At 37.8% G+C, this 20,891-nt stretch overlaps 2 protein-coding genes across 3 annotated transcripts in view; one reads left to right on the top strand and one right to left on the bottom strand.

Moving 5' to 3' along the window:
• Positions 1–763: 763 nt before the first annotated feature.
• LOC135640579 (uncharacterized) lies at positions 764–7,667 on the bottom strand. 2 transcript variants are annotated; one of them, XR_010497379.1, is made up of 2 exons: positions 2,758–4,583; positions 764–1,042 (listed from the first exon to the last, which is right to left on the bottom strand). XR_010497379.1 is itself a non-coding variant. In XM_065155176.1 (2 exons), the coding sequence occupies exons 1-2, from the start codon at positions 7,614–7,616 to the stop codon at positions 1,038–1,040; spliced, it is 1,026 nt and encodes a 341-aa protein (XP_065011248.1). In that variant the 5' UTR covers positions 7,617–7,667; the 3' UTR covers positions 764–1,037. The 2 variants fall into 2 exon arrangements, 1 of the variants encoding a protein (XP_065011248.1); XM_065155176.1 differs by lacking the exon at positions 2,758–4,583 and adding an exon at positions 6,596–7,667.
• Positions 7,668–12,072: 4,405 nt separating this feature from the next.
• LOC135641005 (uncharacterized) overlaps positions 12,073–20,891 on the top strand; it is a 29,972-nt gene continuing 21,153 nt past the window's right edge. Inside the window, exons 1-10 of the mRNA XM_065155940.1 lie at positions 12,073–12,469; positions 12,575–12,659; positions 13,521–13,560; positions 13,654–13,902; positions 15,744–15,843; positions 15,921–15,995; positions 17,524–17,622; positions 17,835–17,951; positions 18,035–18,150; positions 18,257–18,356. Of these exons, the coding sequence (XP_065012012.1) occupies positions 12,338–12,469; positions 12,575–12,659; positions 13,521–13,560; positions 13,654–13,902; positions 15,744–15,843; positions 15,921–15,995; positions 17,524–17,622; positions 17,835–17,951; positions 18,035–18,150; positions 18,257–18,356 (1,113 nt within the window). The 5' untranslated portion in view covers positions 12,073–12,337. The remainder of the gene's footprint in view (positions 12,470–12,574; positions 12,660–13,520; positions 13,561–13,653; positions 13,903–15,743; positions 15,844–15,920; positions 15,996–17,523; positions 17,623–17,834; positions 17,952–18,034; positions 18,151–18,256; positions 18,357–20,891) is intronic.

Here is a 20,891-nt window from a genome sequence, read left to right as displayed (position 1 = left end):
TCGCTGCATACTTCAGCCTCCTACGAATGTATCCTTCACATACCAAAGAGAAAGTTTCAATGTTCCATGGCGCCGAGTTTCGGTTACCTTGGGATGACCATGAATATTCCATCGTCCATATACAAGCCCATGCATGAGTACCAAATGTCACGACCCGGGTCTGATGAGCTAACTGGCCAATAACTCCATTTTGGTCCTTGCAACCACGGACCAAAATGCTTAAGCCGGAGGTAACGTAGTACACTCATCAGGCCCTTATGAGCTAATCATACACATTCCCCACTTCCGATGTGGGACTAATGGGATATTACACTATCCCCAACCAAATTAGCTTGACGTCCTCGTCAAGGCCTGACATATCCCAGATCGAACCCTAGCATAGTGCATGTGAGGTTTAACTCAGTGGTGGCTCCACGCCGTGACGAGTTCTCTGACTCCATCCACGGGTAGCCCTTTCCTACTGCAGCCCTCTCACCCTGCCCTAATGCTAGGTCGGCTCTGATACCAAATGTCACGACCCGGGTCTGATGAGCTAACAGCACCTCTGTCACACCCCTAAAAATATCCATGATATTTAAAATCTTTCGTCACAACTAACCCAGGATCCAAACACACATTTGAGGTCACTAAGAAAACATTCAAATCAAAAATTTCGCTTCTATAATCTACCAATTCATATCCCTGTGCAATTCATAAACATAGCACACATCACTCGAAAATTTATACCATCTGAACCCGACTCATCAAAATAAAAACCACAATATAAGTCCACAAGTGGGGAAATCTATGCAGTCACCACAATCATCGATTTACCATAAGTTCATATCATTACACAAATTTAATTTAACATTCCAAAACCCTATACATGAGGGATCCTTTAACTTACACAAAATCCACAGGTTTAGATTCATAGTCACATTTCATTAGATGCAAGGTAGCTTATACACAACTACATATATGCTAACAAAAGTTCTGCCCAACGTCTTCTAAACTTTCCACTGCCTCAGCCCATTCTTAACATTTAAGCAAGCGATACGCTATCCTGAAAAATTTATCAACAAACGGGGTGAGCATAAAGAGCTCAGCAAGTGACTAACATATCCATATCAAAATAGTACAATTTCCAAAGAGATACAGTATCAAAACACAAAAGCAGAATATACGATTTCGTATACATAATATCATTAGGAGCAGAATCATAATTGTCCTTTTTAATCATACATATTTGGTTCCTGACAGATGGGGCATAGAGTAATTGGAGCATATCAGAAACAAAGGAAACATATCGGAGCTTATCAATGGCATATAAAATGTTCCAGAACACATCAACGATCTATGGAACATTACGAAGCAAACTCAATAGTGAATGAAGCATTTCAGAGCATATCAAACTCATATGTCGTACAGAAGCTCAAACGTCGTCCTTGACGTTGCAATCATATCATACTTATCCAGAGCACGAACAGAAATAACTCACCAAAACTCTGGATGTCACATCAAACATATAGAGGGTGTAGTGGGATCTCAGTCAGAATGTGATTCATCCATTTCTGAATGACCACCTGACAAAAGTCTCCCACGTCTGGGAGCTCCATCCACCCACGTCTAGGTGAAGTCAGAGGGGGCCGGCAGAGCATCGCAGGCTCTATGCATAACTCCCTTTACCATTTCTGGCAAAGGTTCACAACTCCCTTTACCATTTCTGGCAAAGGTTCACAACTCCCTTTACCATTTCTGGCAAAGGTTCACAACTCCCTTTACCATTTCTGGCAAAGGTTCACAATTATCCCACACACCAGAGTACAAGAAGGCAGTTTCAACAATAAGCAGCATATAACGGAAGCACACGCGGAACAACCAAACGTACATGTGCCTTTTCAAAACAATGATGCAAGGAACAAATCTCTCACAAAAGTATTCATTTTAGGAAAGAATTGAAAGCAAGAGTGTACAGGGATTCCAAGCAATCATAATCAGCTCAATTCCAATAAGAAGGTTAGACAAATTCAGATATCCAAAGGAATGGAACCAAATACGCGAAATCGACCAAAGCTCGATTTCGGACAGAATTCCAGTGGCACATCAACAAATATTTTAGAGTAACAATTATGCTCCAATACCCATAATAAGGCTATGGTCGAATCATATATCAATCTATATTAAGATGGAACAGATTTCATATGAAACAGGGCTCCCAACACTGAGTTACCTCTGATTTGGTAACACAAGGTCAAAATCACAATCACTGTGTTACAGAATTTATAGGGTCGGAATCAACAGACGATAGGGTGGGCAATTTAACTCCAAAATTTTCAAACTATATGTCAAAAGAGAGAATTTCAAGTCTACTTTCAAATAAAATCAGTTTGATACAAATCAGAATTTTCAACAGGAAGTTATAGGCGTTTTAGTATCGAAAGGTCAGAAATCTGAACTCTGTTTTACAGCGTCTATAGGCTCTTTTGAAACAAATTTTTGGGTAAGTATTCGGTGTCCAAAATCTACAAAATCGGTGTCAAAAGAAACACATACGAGTCTAATTTCAAACAAAATAGTTCCTGCCTGAATTCTCATTCTATATTAAAACTTATAGCCGAAACAGTGCTTAGGGGTCAGTTTACCGAAAGACTTTCAGAATCCAATGGTTTAAGTCCAAAGAGAGATATATCAGTCTCTAAATAGAAATCTTCCAATTTATTTTGAATCAACATAAAAACAGAGTCAAATACTTATGTAGGATGGGGTTAGAACACTTGCCTTTGCAAATCTTGACCCGAAATGACAAGATTAAAGCAAGAACCCTAAAAGCCCCAATTTTCTTTCTCTTCTTCTTCTTCTTCTTCTTCTTCTTCTTTCTTTCTTTCTTTCCCTGATCACCCACGAGCTGCCTCCTCTGCTTCCTTAACAACGAAGGCAGAGAGGCTTAAGCGGTGGAATTTGTCATTTGGTGCATTTTGCAGTTTAGTCCTTGTTTTTATCATATTCACGATTAGGTCCTTAGGGTTTACATATAGATCCTCAGATTTTTTTTTTGAACAGATCTCCCAAATCTTAAAAATAAGTTACCTCTGATTCATACTCTATTTCTTGTGTCAATTAAAAATAGATGCTTACATTATCACCAGAAATATTATACGAAAATTCGGAAATGAGGGGTGTTACACTCTCCCCCCCTTAAAAGAAAAATTTAGTCCTCTAAATTTATCGTACCTCTATTCGATGAAAAGACGAGGATACACCTTTTTCATTTCCTCTTCTAGCTCCCAAGTTGTCTCTTCTCCAGAATGATGTCTCCAATTTACTTGAACCAATGGGATGACCCGATTCCTTAGGACTTTTTCTTTCTTATCAATAATCTGAATAGGCTCTTCCACATAGGATAGATCTTTATCGAACTCCACCAGCTCATACTTAATGATGTGAGAAGGGTCATACATATACTTTCTAATCATCGAGACATGAAATATATCATGGACATGGCTCAATGCTGGTGGCAAGGCAATCCTGTAAGCGACAGAACCAACCCTCTCAAGAACATCAAAAGGTCCAATAAATCTTGGGCTTAATTTTCCTTTCTTCCCAAACCTCATAATGCCTTTGGAAGGGGAGACTTTTAAGAATACAAAATCTCCGATTTCAAACTCAATATCTCGTCTTCTATTGTCAGCATAACTCTTTTGACGACTCTGAGCAGTTTTTAACCTTTTCCTTATTACTTGAATTTTCTCGGTAGTTTCTTGTACCTTGTCCGGTGCTAATAGCTTTCTGTCTCCAACTTCCTCCCAACATACAGGTGTTACGCACTTTCGCCCATATAGAGCTTCATAAGGAGCCATCTGAATACTTGAATGATAACTATTATTATACGTGAACTCAACAAGTGAAATATCCTTATCCCATTCACCTTTCCAATCCATAACATAGGCTCTAAGCAAATCCTCAAGTGTTTGAATTGTTCTTTCTGACTGACCATCAGTCTGAGGATGATATGCAGTACTAAACTTGACTTTAGTGCCCATCGACTCCTGCAATTTTCTCCAGAATCTAGAGAGAAATCTGGAGTCTCTATCAGAGATAATCTCCTTTGGAATACCATGAAGTCTTACTACTTCATTAACATATAAATCTGCAAGTCTATCAAGTGAATAAGTCATATTAATCGGTAGGAAATGCGCAGATTTTGTTAATCTATCAATGATAACCCAAATAGCATCATGCTTCATCGAGGTTCTGGGTAGTCCTGAAACAAAATCCATAGTAATACATTCCCATTTCCATTCAGGAATAACTAAAGGTTGCAACAACCCTCCAGGTCTTTGGTGTTCCACTTTGATTTGCTGACAAGTCAAACATTTAGAAACATACATTGCCATTTCTTTCTTCATGCCTTTCCACCAATAATGACTTCGAAGATCTCTATACATCTTAGTGCTCCCAGGGTGTAGGGTGTACTTTGAAGTATGACTTTCAGTTAGGATTTGATTCTTGATAACTAGTTCATTTGGTACACATACTCTCTCCCCAAATCTCAATAGGCCATCCTTTGAAATTTGAAATTGTGGCTTCAATCCCTTTTCTACTTCACTCCTCAAGTAGATTAAATATGGATCTCGTAATTGCCCTTCCTTAATTTGTTGCATAAGATCAGACTGCACTTGAATGGAGGCCATCAGAATCATCGAGTCTTGCTCTTTCCTCAAAGCTTTTAAATCAAAATTTTCTTCTATTAGCTTCCATTGCTTCACGACCAGACTAGCCATAAAACTTGTAGATTTCCTACTAAGTGCATCAGCTACAACATTGGCTTTGCCCGGGTGATAACGGATGGTACAATCATAATCCTTCAGAAGTTCAATCCATCTTCGCTGCCTCATGTTTAACTCTTTCTGAGTGAAAATATATTTTAAACTCTTGTGATCAGTAAAGATTTCAAACTGCCGACCATACAAATAATGTCTCCAAATCTTTAGAGCAAAAATAATTGCTGCCAATTCCAAATCATGAGTTGGGTAATTCAGTTCATAACCTTTAAGTTGCCTAGAAGCATACGCAATTACTCTCCCTTCCTGCATCAAAACACATCCTAGGCCCTTACTTGAAGCATCAGTATAAACTACAAACTCATCATTACCCCTTGGAATAGTGAGAATAGGGGCACTAGTCAATCTTCTTTTTAACTCTTGAAAACTTTGCTCACAATCATCACCCCATACAAATTTCATATTCTTCTTAGTGAGTTTGGTGAGAGGTTGAGCAATTCGAGAAAATCCCTCCACAAATCTCCTGTAATAACCTGCCATGCCCAAGAAGCTCCTAACTTCTGTCACATTTGTTGGTACTTCCCATTCAACTACAGCTTCTATTTTCCTTGGATCAACAGATATACCCTTTCCTGAAATCACATGGCCTAAGAAGGCAACTTCATTCAACCAAAATTCACATTTGCTGAACTTTGCATACAACTTCTTTTCTCTTAGTATGGACAATACCTTCCTCAAGTGTTCCTCATGCTCCTGATTACTCCTTGAATACACCAATATGTCATCAATAAATACAATTACACAGATATCCAAGAGCTGTTGAAATGTCCTATTCATTAGTTCCATAAAAGCTGCAGGGGCATTAGTCAAACCAAAAGGCATCACCAAGAATTCATAATGACCATATCGAGTTCTGAAAGCTGTTTTTGAAATATCCTCCTCTTTGATCCTCAACTGATAGTAACCTGACCTCAGGTCAATCTTAGAGAATACTTGTGCACCCTGCAGTTGATCAAACAAATCATCAATTCTAGGTATGGGATATTTGTTTTTGATGGTCACCTGATTCAACTGTCTATAATCAATACAAAGCCTCAATGTTCCATCCTTCTTCTTCACTAATAGTACCGGAGCACCCCATGGGGATACACTGGGTCGTATGAAACCCTTATCTAATAATTCTTGTATTTGCTTCTTTAATTCTTCTAACTCAAGTGGTGCCATTCTGTAGGGAGGCTTAGATATTGGGGTTGTACTGGGGACTAGATCAATAGCAAATTCACCCTCTCTATCTAGAGGTAAACCAGGCAAGTCATCAGGAAATACATCAGGGAATTCTTTGACCACTGAAATTTCATCTATGTGGGTTTCCTGATTTGAATGCTCCTTTACACACACCATATAACAAAGACAACCTTTCTGCATAAGATGATAAGCTTGAAGTGCGGATATCAAGCAAGGAGGCAAATCATGCTTAATGCCCTCAAAGAAAAATATAGGCTGATCTGGTATGCAGAAGGTAATTATTTTTTTGTAACAGTCAATACTAGCGTGATGAGAAGATAACCAATCCATGCCAAGTATAATATCAAAACCCTGGATCTCTAGGAGAATCAAATCAGCAAGGAGTTCATGGTCTCCAATAGAGATCAAACAAGATGGGTAGACTACGTTTGTTGCCAATGAATCTCCAACAGCAGTTGTTACATATAGCATATAATCCAGGGGTTTAGGTAGAATATCCAAGTGACAAGCAAAGTGTTGTGAAACAAATGATAAGTTGGAGCCGGGATCAAACAAAACTTTTGCATTTCTTTTAGAAACATGAAGAATACCTTCCACCACAGATTTAGAAGCTTTAGAATCTTGTTCCGTGATAGCGTACACTCTAGCATGGGCTGAGGGTCTAGGAGACAGTGGCTCTCTTTTCCTGTTCAGTGGGCAATCTTTTATTTGATGACCTAGCTTTCCACAACTAAAACATGCTCCAGTCACCCGAAAACACCGACTCGTTTCATGATTTGATCCACATTTTTCACATAACTGAGTCCTCCCCCATGGTTTCCTTTTCTCAAATCCAGATGTCTTAAACCTCTTGTTACTATCTTCATATTTATTTTCTCTCCTGCTTTTGCTAGTAAATTTGTCCCTTTGGCTCTTGCCAATGATTTCTTGAATTTCCTCCATGTCTCTTTCAATTTTCAAAGCTCTTTCTACCGTATCAGCATATGTTTGTAATTTTAAAGCTGACATTCGGCTTCTTATTGCTGGCCGTAATCCCCTTTCAAACCTTCTTGCCTTTCTAGATTCATCATCAGTCATATGTGTGGCAAACCTGGAGAGCTCAGTAAATCTAGATTCATACTTTGTAACCGTCATACTTCCCTGGATAAGGTTCAAGAACTCCAATTCTTTTTGCTCTCTCATACAATCGGGAAAATATTTGTCGTAAAACTTTTCTTGGAATAACTTCCATGTCATTTGCTCATGTTTGATTTCAGACATCCTCTTAATCATTCTCCACCAGTGTTCAGCTTCTCCTTCCAGCATAAAGGTGGCAAGAAAAACCTTTCGTTCATCAGAGTAACTTAGGGCATCAAATATTTTCTCTATCTGCATCATCCATCGTTCCGCCACCATTGGATCAGACTCACCACTGAAACTGGGAGGACTAAGCTTCTTAAACTGTCCAATTCCCAACCCCGTCCGGTTTGATGTCTCTATTCCATCATTACTTCCTTGTTGGACAGGTTGTTGTTGTTGTTGCATCACTTGTGCCATAGTCTCCAAAGTCCGCATAATACCACTCAATTGCTCAGTAGTAGATGCAACAGGAGAACCAGATGATCTCGTCATCCTTGCTTCCTAAAACATCAAAAGAACATTTTCTTTGATCAATCTCTAAATGATAGTCAATAAACCTCAAAAAAAAACATAACATTCTTAGTGATTCTCAAATCATGCTCTGATACCAAAATGTCACGACCCGGGTCTGATGAGCTAACTGGCCAATAACTCCATTTTGGTCCTTGCAACCACGGACCAAAATGCTTAAGCCGGAGGTAACGTAGTACACTCATCAGGCCCTTATGAGCTAATCATACACATTCCCCACTTCCGATGTGGGACTAATGGGATATTACACTATCCCCAACCAAATTAGCTTGACGTCCTCGTCAAGGCCTGACATATCCCAGATCGAACCCTAGCATAGTGCATGTGAGGTTTAACTCAGTGGTGGCTCCACGCCGTGACGAGTTCTCTGACTCCATCCACGGGTAGCCCTTTCCTACTGCAGCCCTCTCACCCTGCCCTAATGCTAGGTCGGCTCTGATACCAAATGTCACGACCCGGGTCTGATGAGCTAACTGGCCAATAACTCCATTTTGGTCCTTGCAACCACGGACCAAAATGCTTAAGCCGGAGGTAACGTAGTACACTCATCAGGCCCTTATGAGCTAATCATACACATTCCCCACTTCCGATGTGGGACTAATGGGATATTACACCAAATTCTTTGCGTTAGCAATTCCCCTCACATCTGTGAGCTTTACACAACTCTTTCAGTCGTTGAGCAACTCATTCCACCTTGCATGGTCTCATCCTTTACTAAGCGTCTCGCTTGCCTTGAGCACCATCAAGTATGTTGTCAATGTCAAGCCGTAGTTTGAACTCAACCATCCCAATCTTTGTACACTCCGTATTCTTCCAAGCTTGCTTGTTCTCGTGGTGCCTCTTGCACGAAGGTTTGGCCATTCCTCTAAATGCCAATCTCAAAGGCCCGCTCCTCCGAGCGACTCTTTTTCCCTACATCTCCATGCTCGTTTTCCCCCAAATGGTCTCGTGTGTGCTGACTACCCTCAACGCATCCCCGCTAGGTCCCCTATATTTGCATGTCAACTGTTTCTATGAGTGCTTGTCCCACTCTGATACCATCTGTCATGGACTTAACTAGTTTTGCCTAAATCATGCGGCACCCTTACGTCTCCGTCCGCAAAGGTCAACCTCCTTGAAACCTCCCATGGTCCCTTAGGACCTATAAAAGAGAAAACGGGTTAGAGAAAGCGCCTCACTCGGGATCTATAACCAAACATTCTAGGAAACACTTCATAGACAATGTAAATTATAAACATACTTTACAAGCTCTGACCGGTTGCACAACAAAGGGTCAAAATGGTCCACTACAGACCGAATATCTCTTACAAATGTCCACATGACACAACATTTATTTACAAGCATAAGAAGGCCACCAAACCCAACTATAATGGGGCTATTAAGCCTTCAAACATTCCTCTACATACTATGCAAAGCATGAACAAACAGAAAGACATGAACATACACAAGTATTACATCAAACATTCTATTTAGAACTTTGTTCGTGACAAGACGATATAAGGGAATCTAATCCATTGGACCTATCTATTCTCAGTTACCATGTACCTATAGTCCCTCATCCATCTAATATCTCAGAGACTATATACCAGACATAGTGCTGTTAGGCCCATACAGTTTCTACACGAGTCTCACTCTAATCAGATTCTCCCGAAGAACTCTTTCTCTCTCAATCTGAATGACCTTGGCTAGGGATTTGTTTGAGCAAAAACAGATAAGATATTTCTCTAATGATACCGAGAGTGGACGATCCTCTATCGACATTCAATAGTCTTCATAAGATTGGCTGCTACTCCCGATAACCGGTTGTGCTAGATCTAAAACTTCCAGGGCTATAAGTCTAGTATCAAAGAATAGAGTACTCATACAGGACATCTTTAGTGTCTTAATTCTAAGGACCAAGTATACTACTAGGATATTAGAATCATTGTCTGATAATGAGGTATCATTAACTATCCAACATTCTATGAGCGGATCAATTAGTGAACTCATTCTCCAATAAGCACTTGTATTGTATCCCTAGTGTCCCCACATGATAGCTATGATACCATCCATCATATGGATATGTATACAACACATCAGTTTGTCCGGTTATCTCAATGTCCCTCTCGAGTAACCTATGACCGGGATTATTTAGGATCTGTGTTTAAAGGCGCGAATCGGTCTCATTATCGTGATCTCATCACGATTCGATTCCCATTGCACAGATCCATGTACATTACGATATATTCATGCAATAGGCAATATAAAGTGATAAAATACCAAATAATAATAATAAGTAAAAAGACTGTGTGTCAAGTCACACGTGTTATCACTCACGTGATTAGCTTGTAGGGCACCTATGACTAGCAGCCGACACGTCGATCGATCCTCCGGCTCGACGTTCAATCTTCTGATATATTCCACTCCAGCCCATGATTCTTTCTGCTTTAATTGTCTCTTCATGATTGAAGCTAGTCCTGCATCATTTAAAACGTATATTAGATCATAAACTCTATCAATTGATTTCATTATCAAAATTCAAGATTCAACACCTCCATCATAAAGACGAATATACAGCACATCGGTTTGTCCGACTATCTCGATGTCCCTCTCGAGTAACTTATGATCGAAAATATTCATGGTATGTGTTTATAGGCAAATTGGTCTCATTATCATGATCTCCTCATAATCCAAGGACATCATAATATATTCATCATCCAATATAAAGTGAGAAAATATCATAATAAATATTAATAAAAAAGATTATGTAACGTTTCATATATGTTATCACTCATTTACGTGATTAACTTACAAGGCACCTATAACCAACAGATTTTATGATCATAACTTTTTGTGATCCATCAACAATAGTCCATAAGACCACTCGTATAGGCAAGAAAATCTTAATCACTTGCAAATGGGCAACTAGGATTGACTGGATAAACAAAATAGATTAAATCATCTGGTGAAAGATGATAACACAAACAAATCTAAACTTTTACAATATAAAATATTTGATTTAAAAATAATAGATTTTGATACTTATTATAAGTGTAAAATTATAATAATGATATTATACAGAATAATTTTAATGATAGAATATGAAATCAAATAATAATAAGTCAATATTAGAATACATACTTTTGATATCATTTAAAAAATATTATTTGATTCATAAAATATAATTTGTAATTTAATTTATAGAATATAATAATAATAATATCTATTTGTAAAATCTAAATAAATTTATCTTCCATATCATATGGTATCATATGTAATTCCTATAAGATTTTATGTATATTGATAGGTAAGAGTAAATGATCTCAGATAAATAATTAAGAAAATTCTTTCAAACTATCTCGTAAGAATCATTCTTTTGATTAATTGATAATTATAATTAAAATTTAATCAAGATTATAATATTCCTTATCTAACTAAACTAAAAAAAGAAAACGCGAAACCCTTTCGATCAGTGCTTTCCCCACTTGAGCTGTCCATCCCCAACAGCGGCTGCTCTTGCGAGCTCCCTTCGCTGTTGCCTTGTCGCTGGGGCAATACGAGCCGCCACGTGCGTGGACCAGTTCGGTCATGCATAAACATTTCAGCTGCTGCAGGTGATGCTCGCTCTCTCAGCATATGCTAGATGTACGGACAAAGGATTGTATCAATGGCTAGCGAGCATGAAAGTTGGGAGGGGTTTTGCTGCTTCAGAGTACCTTCTTATTGGTATTATAACGTACCTTTTATCTACGAATTCTTTGGAGCCCCCACCAAACTTGTATAAATTTTCGTGTCAAAGATATAGACATGCTTTATAATTCGACGTCAGTGCACGAGAATCGACTGAAATGAGAGTGCTTATTTTCCACTTGCCTATTGCATGTAATGCTTCCCATTCTCCCGTCTCTTCATTTGATTGGCCATTTTGTCTTAAGAGCTTCGTATACAAGATGTTTGCCAATTGAAAGGTAATATTTTTCAGAGTAATGATCCTGCTATTTATCCTTGTAAGTTCTTTATAGCGTATGAATTAAAGTTATATTTATATCGTACAAATATTTACAACCTCCGGATGTCACTGTAAGAATATAAATCAATAAATTTGAGATGTTGGCATCGTGTTAAGAGGGGTCCGATTTCGAGATTGGCACACGTGTAATACCCATGGATGACGGGATTACCTTCTCACTGGGCGGGTCGACTCTATTGGTTACACGGAGGGCTCCATTTGGGGCTTTAAGGTGCTGACAAAGATCTTATGCGGTTGATTCGAGTGGCTGTAAGAACATGTCTCGTACATACTAAAAAAAAAATAGATCAAGAAAAAAAAAATCAAAATCATTGTAATGATTACATATTTTCATATTTTTGTCTACGCCAATTGCACTATACTATTTTAACCCTCCAACGCCGCAACACACACCGCCCCCCAGCACCCCCCCCACCCACTGTGGCCGAAATGGGCTCTGCGTTTGGTCCAACATATGTTAGCCCAACTTTAAAACTTCAAAACCAAGGAAGCCGTCCCCCATTCGCCTCGAGCCCGAGATCCTGCCTCCGATCTTCAGTGATGGCGATCTCCCACCGAGCCCTTTCTTCCCCGATCCAAGATCTAAGGCTGTGAGTTCTACATCTCGGATCTGGCGTTCTTTCCCCTCCTTGATTCATAGGGCGAGATCGGTGGGAGAAAGAGGGGGTGAAAGATGCTCCGGTTGCGCGCCTTCCGCCAGACGAACGGCAAGATCGTCAAGATCCAGCTTCACCCGACCCATCCCTGGCTTGTCACCTCTGACGATTCCGATCATGTCTCCGTCTGGGATTGGGAACACCGCCAGGTCCAAGAATCTCGACTCTGCCCTCTTTCTTCTTTTGGGAGTGGAATCTGACTGTTTTCTAGGGTTTATGGCGGATCTTGATGTCTTTGGTCTTGTTCTTGACAGGTGATCTATGAACTGAAGGCAGGCGGCGTCGACGAGCGGCGGTTGGTCGGGACGAAGCTGGAGAAGCTCGCCGAAGGAGAAACTGGTACGCAAAAGGACTTTGTTCTGTTCATGCATTAGTTTGATTTAGGTGGATGCTTAAATTTTCGTTATTGGATTAATGATTGTCGGCTCGCATGACAAGTATGGGCTAATTCGAGTGGCAGTCTTAGTTTTCTCGAGTCTATCAGTTTTAGTTATATTGAAATATTAGTTATTCCAGTGAAATCAGAGTTCCTCTCCCTGAGTTGAGTTCAGGTGTTGCACCTTGGATCACTATCACATGAGGTGTCTCAATATGCCAAGCCAGCCAATGCCTATTTGTATTAGGAACCTTGCAGTAGGCTGGCTTGTTTGGGATATATATTGATGTTGAAAAACTTGTTCAAGAAATTATATATCTAACAGATACTTCAATAGTTCCCTTTTTTTTCCCATGATGATTTCAATATCCAAGCACGCTAATTGAACTTTCTTTTTACACTGGCTCACTGATAGCAAGTTAACAATCTGTCCTTCACATTTATCAGCTAATATATGTACAAGGTTGGATATGTACCAATAGGCATAGTTGTATATGTCACCATTCAGGCTGGAGAAAACAAATATATGTTATTTAGACCTTGTTCAGGTGGCAGAGTCCTTGAAGAAGAGTGAAGTGGATTAGCTTTTACTCAAGCATATTGGATCTAGATCATTAATAATCGTAAAGATGTGGCACGTAGTAGTTGTAGAGTGTTTTTCAGTGTTATTTCTGTTCCATTAAGTAATTCTGATGGCAATGATTTTTAGAGTACGGTTGCTTTCCTGTTCTGTTCAGAAACTAGACTGATCTTTTTAAATTATCAATTATTTGCACTCGTGGATATTTGTTTTTTTCTAAGGTCTACCTTCATTATGCTGACAGAGCCAAAAGGAAAACCTACAGAGGCTATACGTGGAGGAAGGTAATTAAATTTATTGGATTTTAACTTTCTTCTGTTTACTTTTTCTTGGCCTTTCACAAACTTTACAGAAACTTAAAATTGCAATCACTTTAGTGTGAAGCAAGTTGGTTTCTATGATGATGATGTGCGATACTGGCAACACTGGCGCAATCGTTCTGCAGCTGCTGAAGCCCCATCTGCTGCCAATCAGCATTCCTCTGCTTTTAGTTCACCTGTACCATCCACTAGAGGAAGACATTTTCTCGTCATTTGCTGTGAGAACAAAGCCATATTTTTGGATTTGGTAACTATGCGAGGCCGTGATGTTCCTAAACAAGAGCTTGATAACAGATCTCTTCTATGGTATGACATACTGTTCCTACCCTCTTCATTGGATTACAGATGCATCAGAACTATATTTCCTATGGACTGTTATGCATCTGCTTAGAGCGGGTTTCTTGTTTTTGAATAAGTGCATTTAAGCATAATATACACAGGTCTTTTTTTGTATCCTTCTGCATAAATAAATACATTTTTTTTTCACTTTCTCTATGTTGAATATGTAATTTGGTTCCAAATGATAATGCAGATTGCTGGGTCAGAAGAAAATTTTACTTAATTATAGTTTCTTTTTAAAATGTGATGAGAAAAAGGTGCGACATAAGCAATTTTCTACGTGTTATTAGGACTTGATAAACAAGTCTTTGTAAACCTTTGAGTCTCAATCGTCTTTATTGACATGCTTAAGTCTAATGATTTCAGACTATTATTTGTTTGGTCTAATTATTTAGGTTTTGGTGACTTTAATATCAAAAAGGTGATATTTGTTGAAAGAAATGTTGTATGCCTTACATGACTTAGACCTCTCGATAAACCTTCAGTAACAAATACAAAATAAAAAGGATATTAAAATAAAATGAAGCATTAAGAAAGAAAACGTATCTACAAAAAAAAGAAAGGATATAGAGAAGATGTATGGATAATTTTCTCATGTCAGTCCCTTTCTGAAGTAGTGGAAGTGCAAGAGCATATTTCTAGGGTCGAAAAAGGGCTGGGCCAAATTGTGTTTGAGTTTGTATGTCATTTCTTGGTTGGAACAATAAAAGTTGGGCATCCTATCTGGTTTTAATCATTGCTTTTCAGTGGCTAGTAAGTTTAAGTTTTTCTTTTTTTGTGAGGTTCTCTTGAGACGTATTCCTTCTATTTCTTTTTGCTTAACAATATCCCAATGCCTATAGCTGAGTTGGTAGAGGAAATAGTTGCTGATTCCTTTAGCATTCAACTTGGATATTCCTATTACATTTACTGTCTATAACAAGGTTTGTCGCAAGGATTACAATTTTGAATAATACCGCCCGTACCGGGCGGTATGTACCGGTCTGTCAGTAGACCGGTACACGGACTGCTTGCTATCGAGCGGTATTATATATATATATATATATATAATATAAATATGCGACGTCGCCTCTTTCTCTCTAGCAGGAAAAGGCAACGTCGTCGAAAAAGGTGACGCGACGTCGCCTCGGCAACGTCGTCGAAAAAGGTGACGCGACGTCGCCTCGCTTGGGGAGAGGAGAGAGGTGATGTTGCTGAAACGACGTCATCGAATTATATATATATATATATATATATATAAAATATATATATATATATATATATACTGAACGGTATATCGCTCGATATACCGTACCATACCGTACCGTATCGAGTGAATGTCGAAACTCCGGTACGGTACAATATTTCAATCCTTGGTTCGTCGGATTGCAGTGTACTGTCCAGTACGAGCGGTATGTACTAGTCTAATAGGGGACTGGTATAGGCAGTACATATTGGTTTGTCGATATGATCTACCATACAACATGTCAGTACGTAGGTATGGTTTGGTATGTACTGTACCAATAGCCGGTCAGTATACTAGTACAGACCGGTAAGGCGAACCATGGTCAAGAATATTACTTTTAAAGTTACTCTTTTACTAAGTTGTTGCCTTATTTTTTGAGAATATTGGTCTAAATGTTGGTGTCTTACTAAGGTTATGCCTTCCCATAGCATTACATTTTATTATGTCAAGTTAATCCACCCAGAAAACAAAGAAGAAAGAAAGTGATGCATTAAGCTGAGTTTTGGTGCTCATATTCATCATTGACCTTTTTTGGTTGAACTGTATCTATAGAGAAGCATCTTGACGTTGTATTTCTCTACAGTATGGAATTTCTATCCAGATCTGCTACTGGCGATGGCCCACTTGTTGCTTTTGGTGGATCAGATGGTGTAATAAGAGTTCTGTCAATGATAACATGGAAGGTTTTGACTTCTACACCATGCCATAATTTTTTTTTCCTTCACTACTAGAACATGTCAGCTAGAGTTTCTCTTTACAGCTCATCCGTAGGTATACTGGTGGCCATAAAGGATCGATCACTTGCTTGATGACATTTGTGGCATCTAGTGGTGAGGTAATATCTTTTGTGTTCTATTTTATTTCACTTTTTTTTATTTGAAATTTATGTTTCTGTCTTAAATTCCTATTGGTGATTTTACAAATTTATTTGTTCACTAAATGACATGACTATGGTCCTCCATAGATAGCAAGAAATGATAACAACTTTGAGCTGTTTTCTTTTGTGCTTTTAAGCTCTGTTCCCTTTTAAGATTTTGTACAAGTTACTTTTATTGCATCAGGAGTAACAATTCTCAAAGCAGAAAAATGTTTGCTTATTTGTCATAAACCAGATTTCATTGCTGGATTTGTAAGGGTAAACTGATATACAATGTGGGGATTGGAGATCAAGGTTTACCGTGCTGTGGTGTATCACTCGGTATGGGCAGTACATACCGGTCCAATAGAGGACTGATAGGGGCAGTACAAATTAGTCTGTTGGAATATCCCACCATACCGTATATCAATAGATTGGTATGTACCATAACAATGGTTGGTCGATATACCGGTATGGACCAATAAGACAAACAATGCTGGAGATAATTAAGTTTTATTAGCAGTTTAATATCTATGATAATGAATGGATAAATATCATAATATTGTTATTTTCTTGTTTTGGTTGGTACTTGAGTGATTAGATTCTGTACTATGTGGGTTGTTGTCTTCAATGAGAACTTTGAACTTCGATATCAAAAGATATGAGAGGAATAAAACCAAATGCAGATCAAAACACTAATTGCACCAGAATTTTGGCAAAGATTTCTAAAAAGTATTATTATTGTGTATGCATTGAGCCTACAACATTGCAAAACAATCCAAAATAGTCAAGAAAATTTCATTTCTCAGTACCTTTAAAGTACATGTGAACCATGTGATGGAGTTGCAAGGATCTGTTATTATTTTGGCTTATCCAAATTTGCATATAGATTGGTGTATTGAGTTATTATGTATGAGAACATTAATGGACTTTAAAGATGTTCAAAACTCTAAAATGGTTGCCATTTCCTGCCTTCTTATCTAAGGACCACACAGTATCTCTGCCTATTCTGAGTGGTTATCATGGTTGATCTAGGGAGAGAAAAAAATGCATGTTTGATGCATGATCAACTAATATAGGTTGGTTACTTTTCTTTCTGACATTGATCAGAAATGCTGCCAGTATGCAGCTAGCCTGAAAGATTCTGGTAGGTATGAGACTTAGAATGTGACAGGCATTGTTAAGAAAACCACCACACCTCATGTTGGAAAATCAGCTCAAGCCCTGGTAAGTGTATATGATAAATGCTCAGTATGTTATGTGGCAATCCTTGGTTACTTCAACATTTGACAAACCCAGTGGTAGAAAGTTAAAGAAAAAAAAAAGAAAAAAAACTAGATGCTACATGTCTGATCTCATGGACGCGAGTCTGTGAAGTTAAATGTGGGAGGCATTTATCTGCATTAAGAAATAAGTTCATTAAGAAAAATCATTTGGTTCTTCATGTATGTCCATGTTGTTGTGCCTTTTATGTGGACTGTCATGTAATTTTAGTCTGCATTTTCAGGCATTCTTAGTTTCTGGGGCAAGTGATGGTTTGCTTATATTATGGAGCGCAGACCACATCCATGATTCACGGGAACTTGTGCCCAAGCTTAGTTTAAAGGTAACTCATCTTCTTTTCCTTTTTCCTTTTCTATTGGTGGTGGTTTTATTAAAAAAAGAAAACTTTGTTGCCTTTATCTGGTTCATATTTCTCGATTTATCCCTTTGTTTCCTTCCGGTTGAAGGATATGTCTTTATTCTATATCTAAATTACAATGGAACAAATATTGTATAGTTTAGACTGAGTAAACTTTAGGCAATTACCTCTGTAAGGCACATGATGGAGGGGTAGTGGCTGTTGAGCTTTCAAGGGTGATGGGAAGTGCACCACAACTCATTACTATTGGTGCTGATAAAACTTTAGCTATATGGGACACTATATCATTCAAGGTATCGTATTTTGACCTGATGCTCATATACCATTGTAAGTATCTCTCCGTCTCTGTTGCAGTAATACTCTAAATTTTATACAGGAACTTAGGCGAATAAAACCAGTTCCAAAACTTGCTTGTCACAGTGTGGCATCTTGGTGCCATCCCCGAGCCCCAAACCTTGATATTCTTACTTGTGTTAAAGATTCTCATATCTGGTATGCATCCCCTCTTTGTTTAAGTTTGATCCATTATGCATTTTTTTTATCTTAAATCAGCATATGTCATGGTGCATTATGGTTTCTTTTGGCTTTAAAATGACAGGGCTATTGAGCATCCAACTTATTCGGCTTTGACAAGGCCGTTGTGTGAATTGTCATCACTTGTTCCTCCTCAAGTTCTTGCACCTAATAAGAAACTGAGGGTACGCCATTAGGTTTCTAATGATTAAATGATTGGACATATATATTGTATTGTGATAGGGGTGCCTCTTTTGTTTGTCATTTGTATTTATTTGACATTGCAGCTTATAACTACAAGGATGTTTTTGTTACAGCCAATTACATGTCACCTTCATTGCCTGATTAAAAAGGTTCAATTTGGCCAAGTACCTGTTAGTACCTGTGAGAAAATGGAGCAGAAACCTCTCTTTCAAATGTTAAATATTGATTGATGATGCCTTTATGTTCTGATGAACCTGTCTTCATGAGAGGTGCTAATGATATGACAGTAGATTGCTGTACCAATCATGAAGTTGCAATCAAGTCGAAACTATATGAACATGATAAAATCTTAGGCTACATTAGGGTACATCTTGCAATTTTTTAGCGAATTTATAAACTTTTGAAATTCAGTAAACCACCCAGATTGATGATCACTTGCAAGCATGGATCTAAGGGCGTTGTGTTGAATCTGTTGTTTTTTGATGACTACTTGATTGTTTATTTTGAGTTTCACTATGAGATCGATTGTAGGTGACTTCCTAAATACTTCATTGAGGTATAAAGGACATTTCAGGCTCTGATAGGTAGTTATCAGAACTGAACGGGAAGCGACCTGGTCAAGTCTTAGGTCACTGGGTTACTGGCAGAATCGGTGGGTCAACTGGTCAGACCACATGTTAATTAAAAATATTTTAAAATATATTAAATAATTTAAAATTATATATATAGATATAAAATATTAAAACTAATTAAAAAAGTTATATGAAAAATGATAAAAATGATAACTAACATTATGAACCTAAATGTTGGTGGTAATTACACTAAATTGGTTTGGTTTTAATTTATTTCTCACAACAACCCTAATTTCATGGTTAATGTAAATGCCCTCTTAAACAAATAATAAAAAATAATTAAGGGTTTACATAACACGGTCGGTTCATGCTGGTTATCCAAACGCCATCTGGGTCAATTGGTTCATTCCAGTTTTTCAACACATCCGATCCAATAATTGAATTGAATTGGTTAATGGTTCGATTCTCAGTTTTTCTGGTCATAGTGGGATAACTAGGGCTCTAATCCTGCCTTTAACCTACTTGGTCGTGTCTAAACTTGGCCTCACTTATTGGTCCTGTTTTTGCCTAAATCCATGCTGCAATGCTTTTTTGAGGCTCAGGCATGGTCACCTAAGTTCAAATTAGCTGTATTAAAAATTAAATAATAATTAGTGTGAAGTGAGATCTGATCCATAGTCGTAGTGTCAAAATTTTAGCCCACCTAATAACTGTGCTCTTGTTTCTTTTAAGTTTTAATATTAGATTTATATGTAAAATCAGATATATATATATATATATATATATATATATATATATATATATATGTATAATAAACATATATGTAAATTACAAAAAAAAATGTGATACATCACCTAATAGGAAACTGGTATTCCCACACATATATCTGGACTTTTGAGATATAATAGGAAACTGGTTTTCCCATAAGGAACAACCTAAAGAACTGGGTATAAATTTGTAATGCTTTAAAGAAAAAAAAAAATATGTAAAGTGATTTTTTGGCTTTTATTATCTGCAACATCTCTCCTCTGCAGGGTACTTTCCGATTATAATGATCAGATAGATTAGGACGTACTGAAGCAAACCTCTATGTGATGTGCAGAAGATCATATCATTTTGTTAATGCTAGTGCAGGCTTCAGAAGCATATGAGAAGGCCTGACATAAACTTTGACTAGGATTTAGTTTTCTTGCCCAAGCTTGGTTGGCCAAATAATTTTATTGCTCATGCCTGTCCATTTGCTTACCAGACCATTGGTTTCGGGCAGGAAGCCTGGCTTGTGGAGAGGACTACTTGGTTCATTTCAGAATTCTGTCTCCCTTCTCCTTGGATAGTGAAGCTGAGGGTCACTTGTGGCTTCAGTTTTGTGTTATGGTTTCCTTTTTGGCTATCTATTGGTAACTTAAAGTGAGCCATAAGACTTTCTTTTGGCAGGATGACAAAGGTTGAAATGGACTAAGAGGACTTCTAGCTGGTCCTTCTTTTCCCTGCTTAATCAGCCTCTTCAATGCTAAATCTGCTCTCTTCATTTGTCTTTTTGAATTTAACATATTCTAAAAAATTTTGTCTATAATCTGTTCCTCACTTTTCTCCCTTGCTCCATGCCTTTCCTCATTTAGTTTTTCTTTTTATTTTAGTTTTGTACTTTTGGAAATTTTGAAGTATTCTTATTGTTTCTTAATAAAATAAAAATTCATAGGACTCACCAGTCTTTTGCTTAAAGAATTATTAGGTAATCTAGGTTTTCTGGTTAATTCATTGGTTAGTGGTAGTTAGAATATTTTGAAGGTGTGTGACTAGCATTGGCAGATTTGGATTTGTATATATTCACTCATGGTATTTCATCATCGAACCAATTGGTTAGATTTATTTTGTCTTATTTTTTTAATTTTGTTGTGCATTGAAAATTCACAGGTTTCGTTTGCTGTTAAAGGAGGGTCAAAT

This window comes from Musa acuminata, chromosome BXJ3-6 (assembly GCF_036884655.1).
Source record: "Musa acuminata AAA Group cultivar baxijiao chromosome BXJ3-6, Cavendish_Baxijiao_AAA, whole genome shotgun sequence".
NCBI classification, from domain to species: domain Eukaryota; kingdom Viridiplantae; phylum Streptophyta; class Magnoliopsida; order Zingiberales; family Musaceae; genus Musa; species Musa acuminata.
Note: the sequence above shows the minus strand (reverse complement) of the source record. Positions and strands in the feature narration are given on the sequence as shown.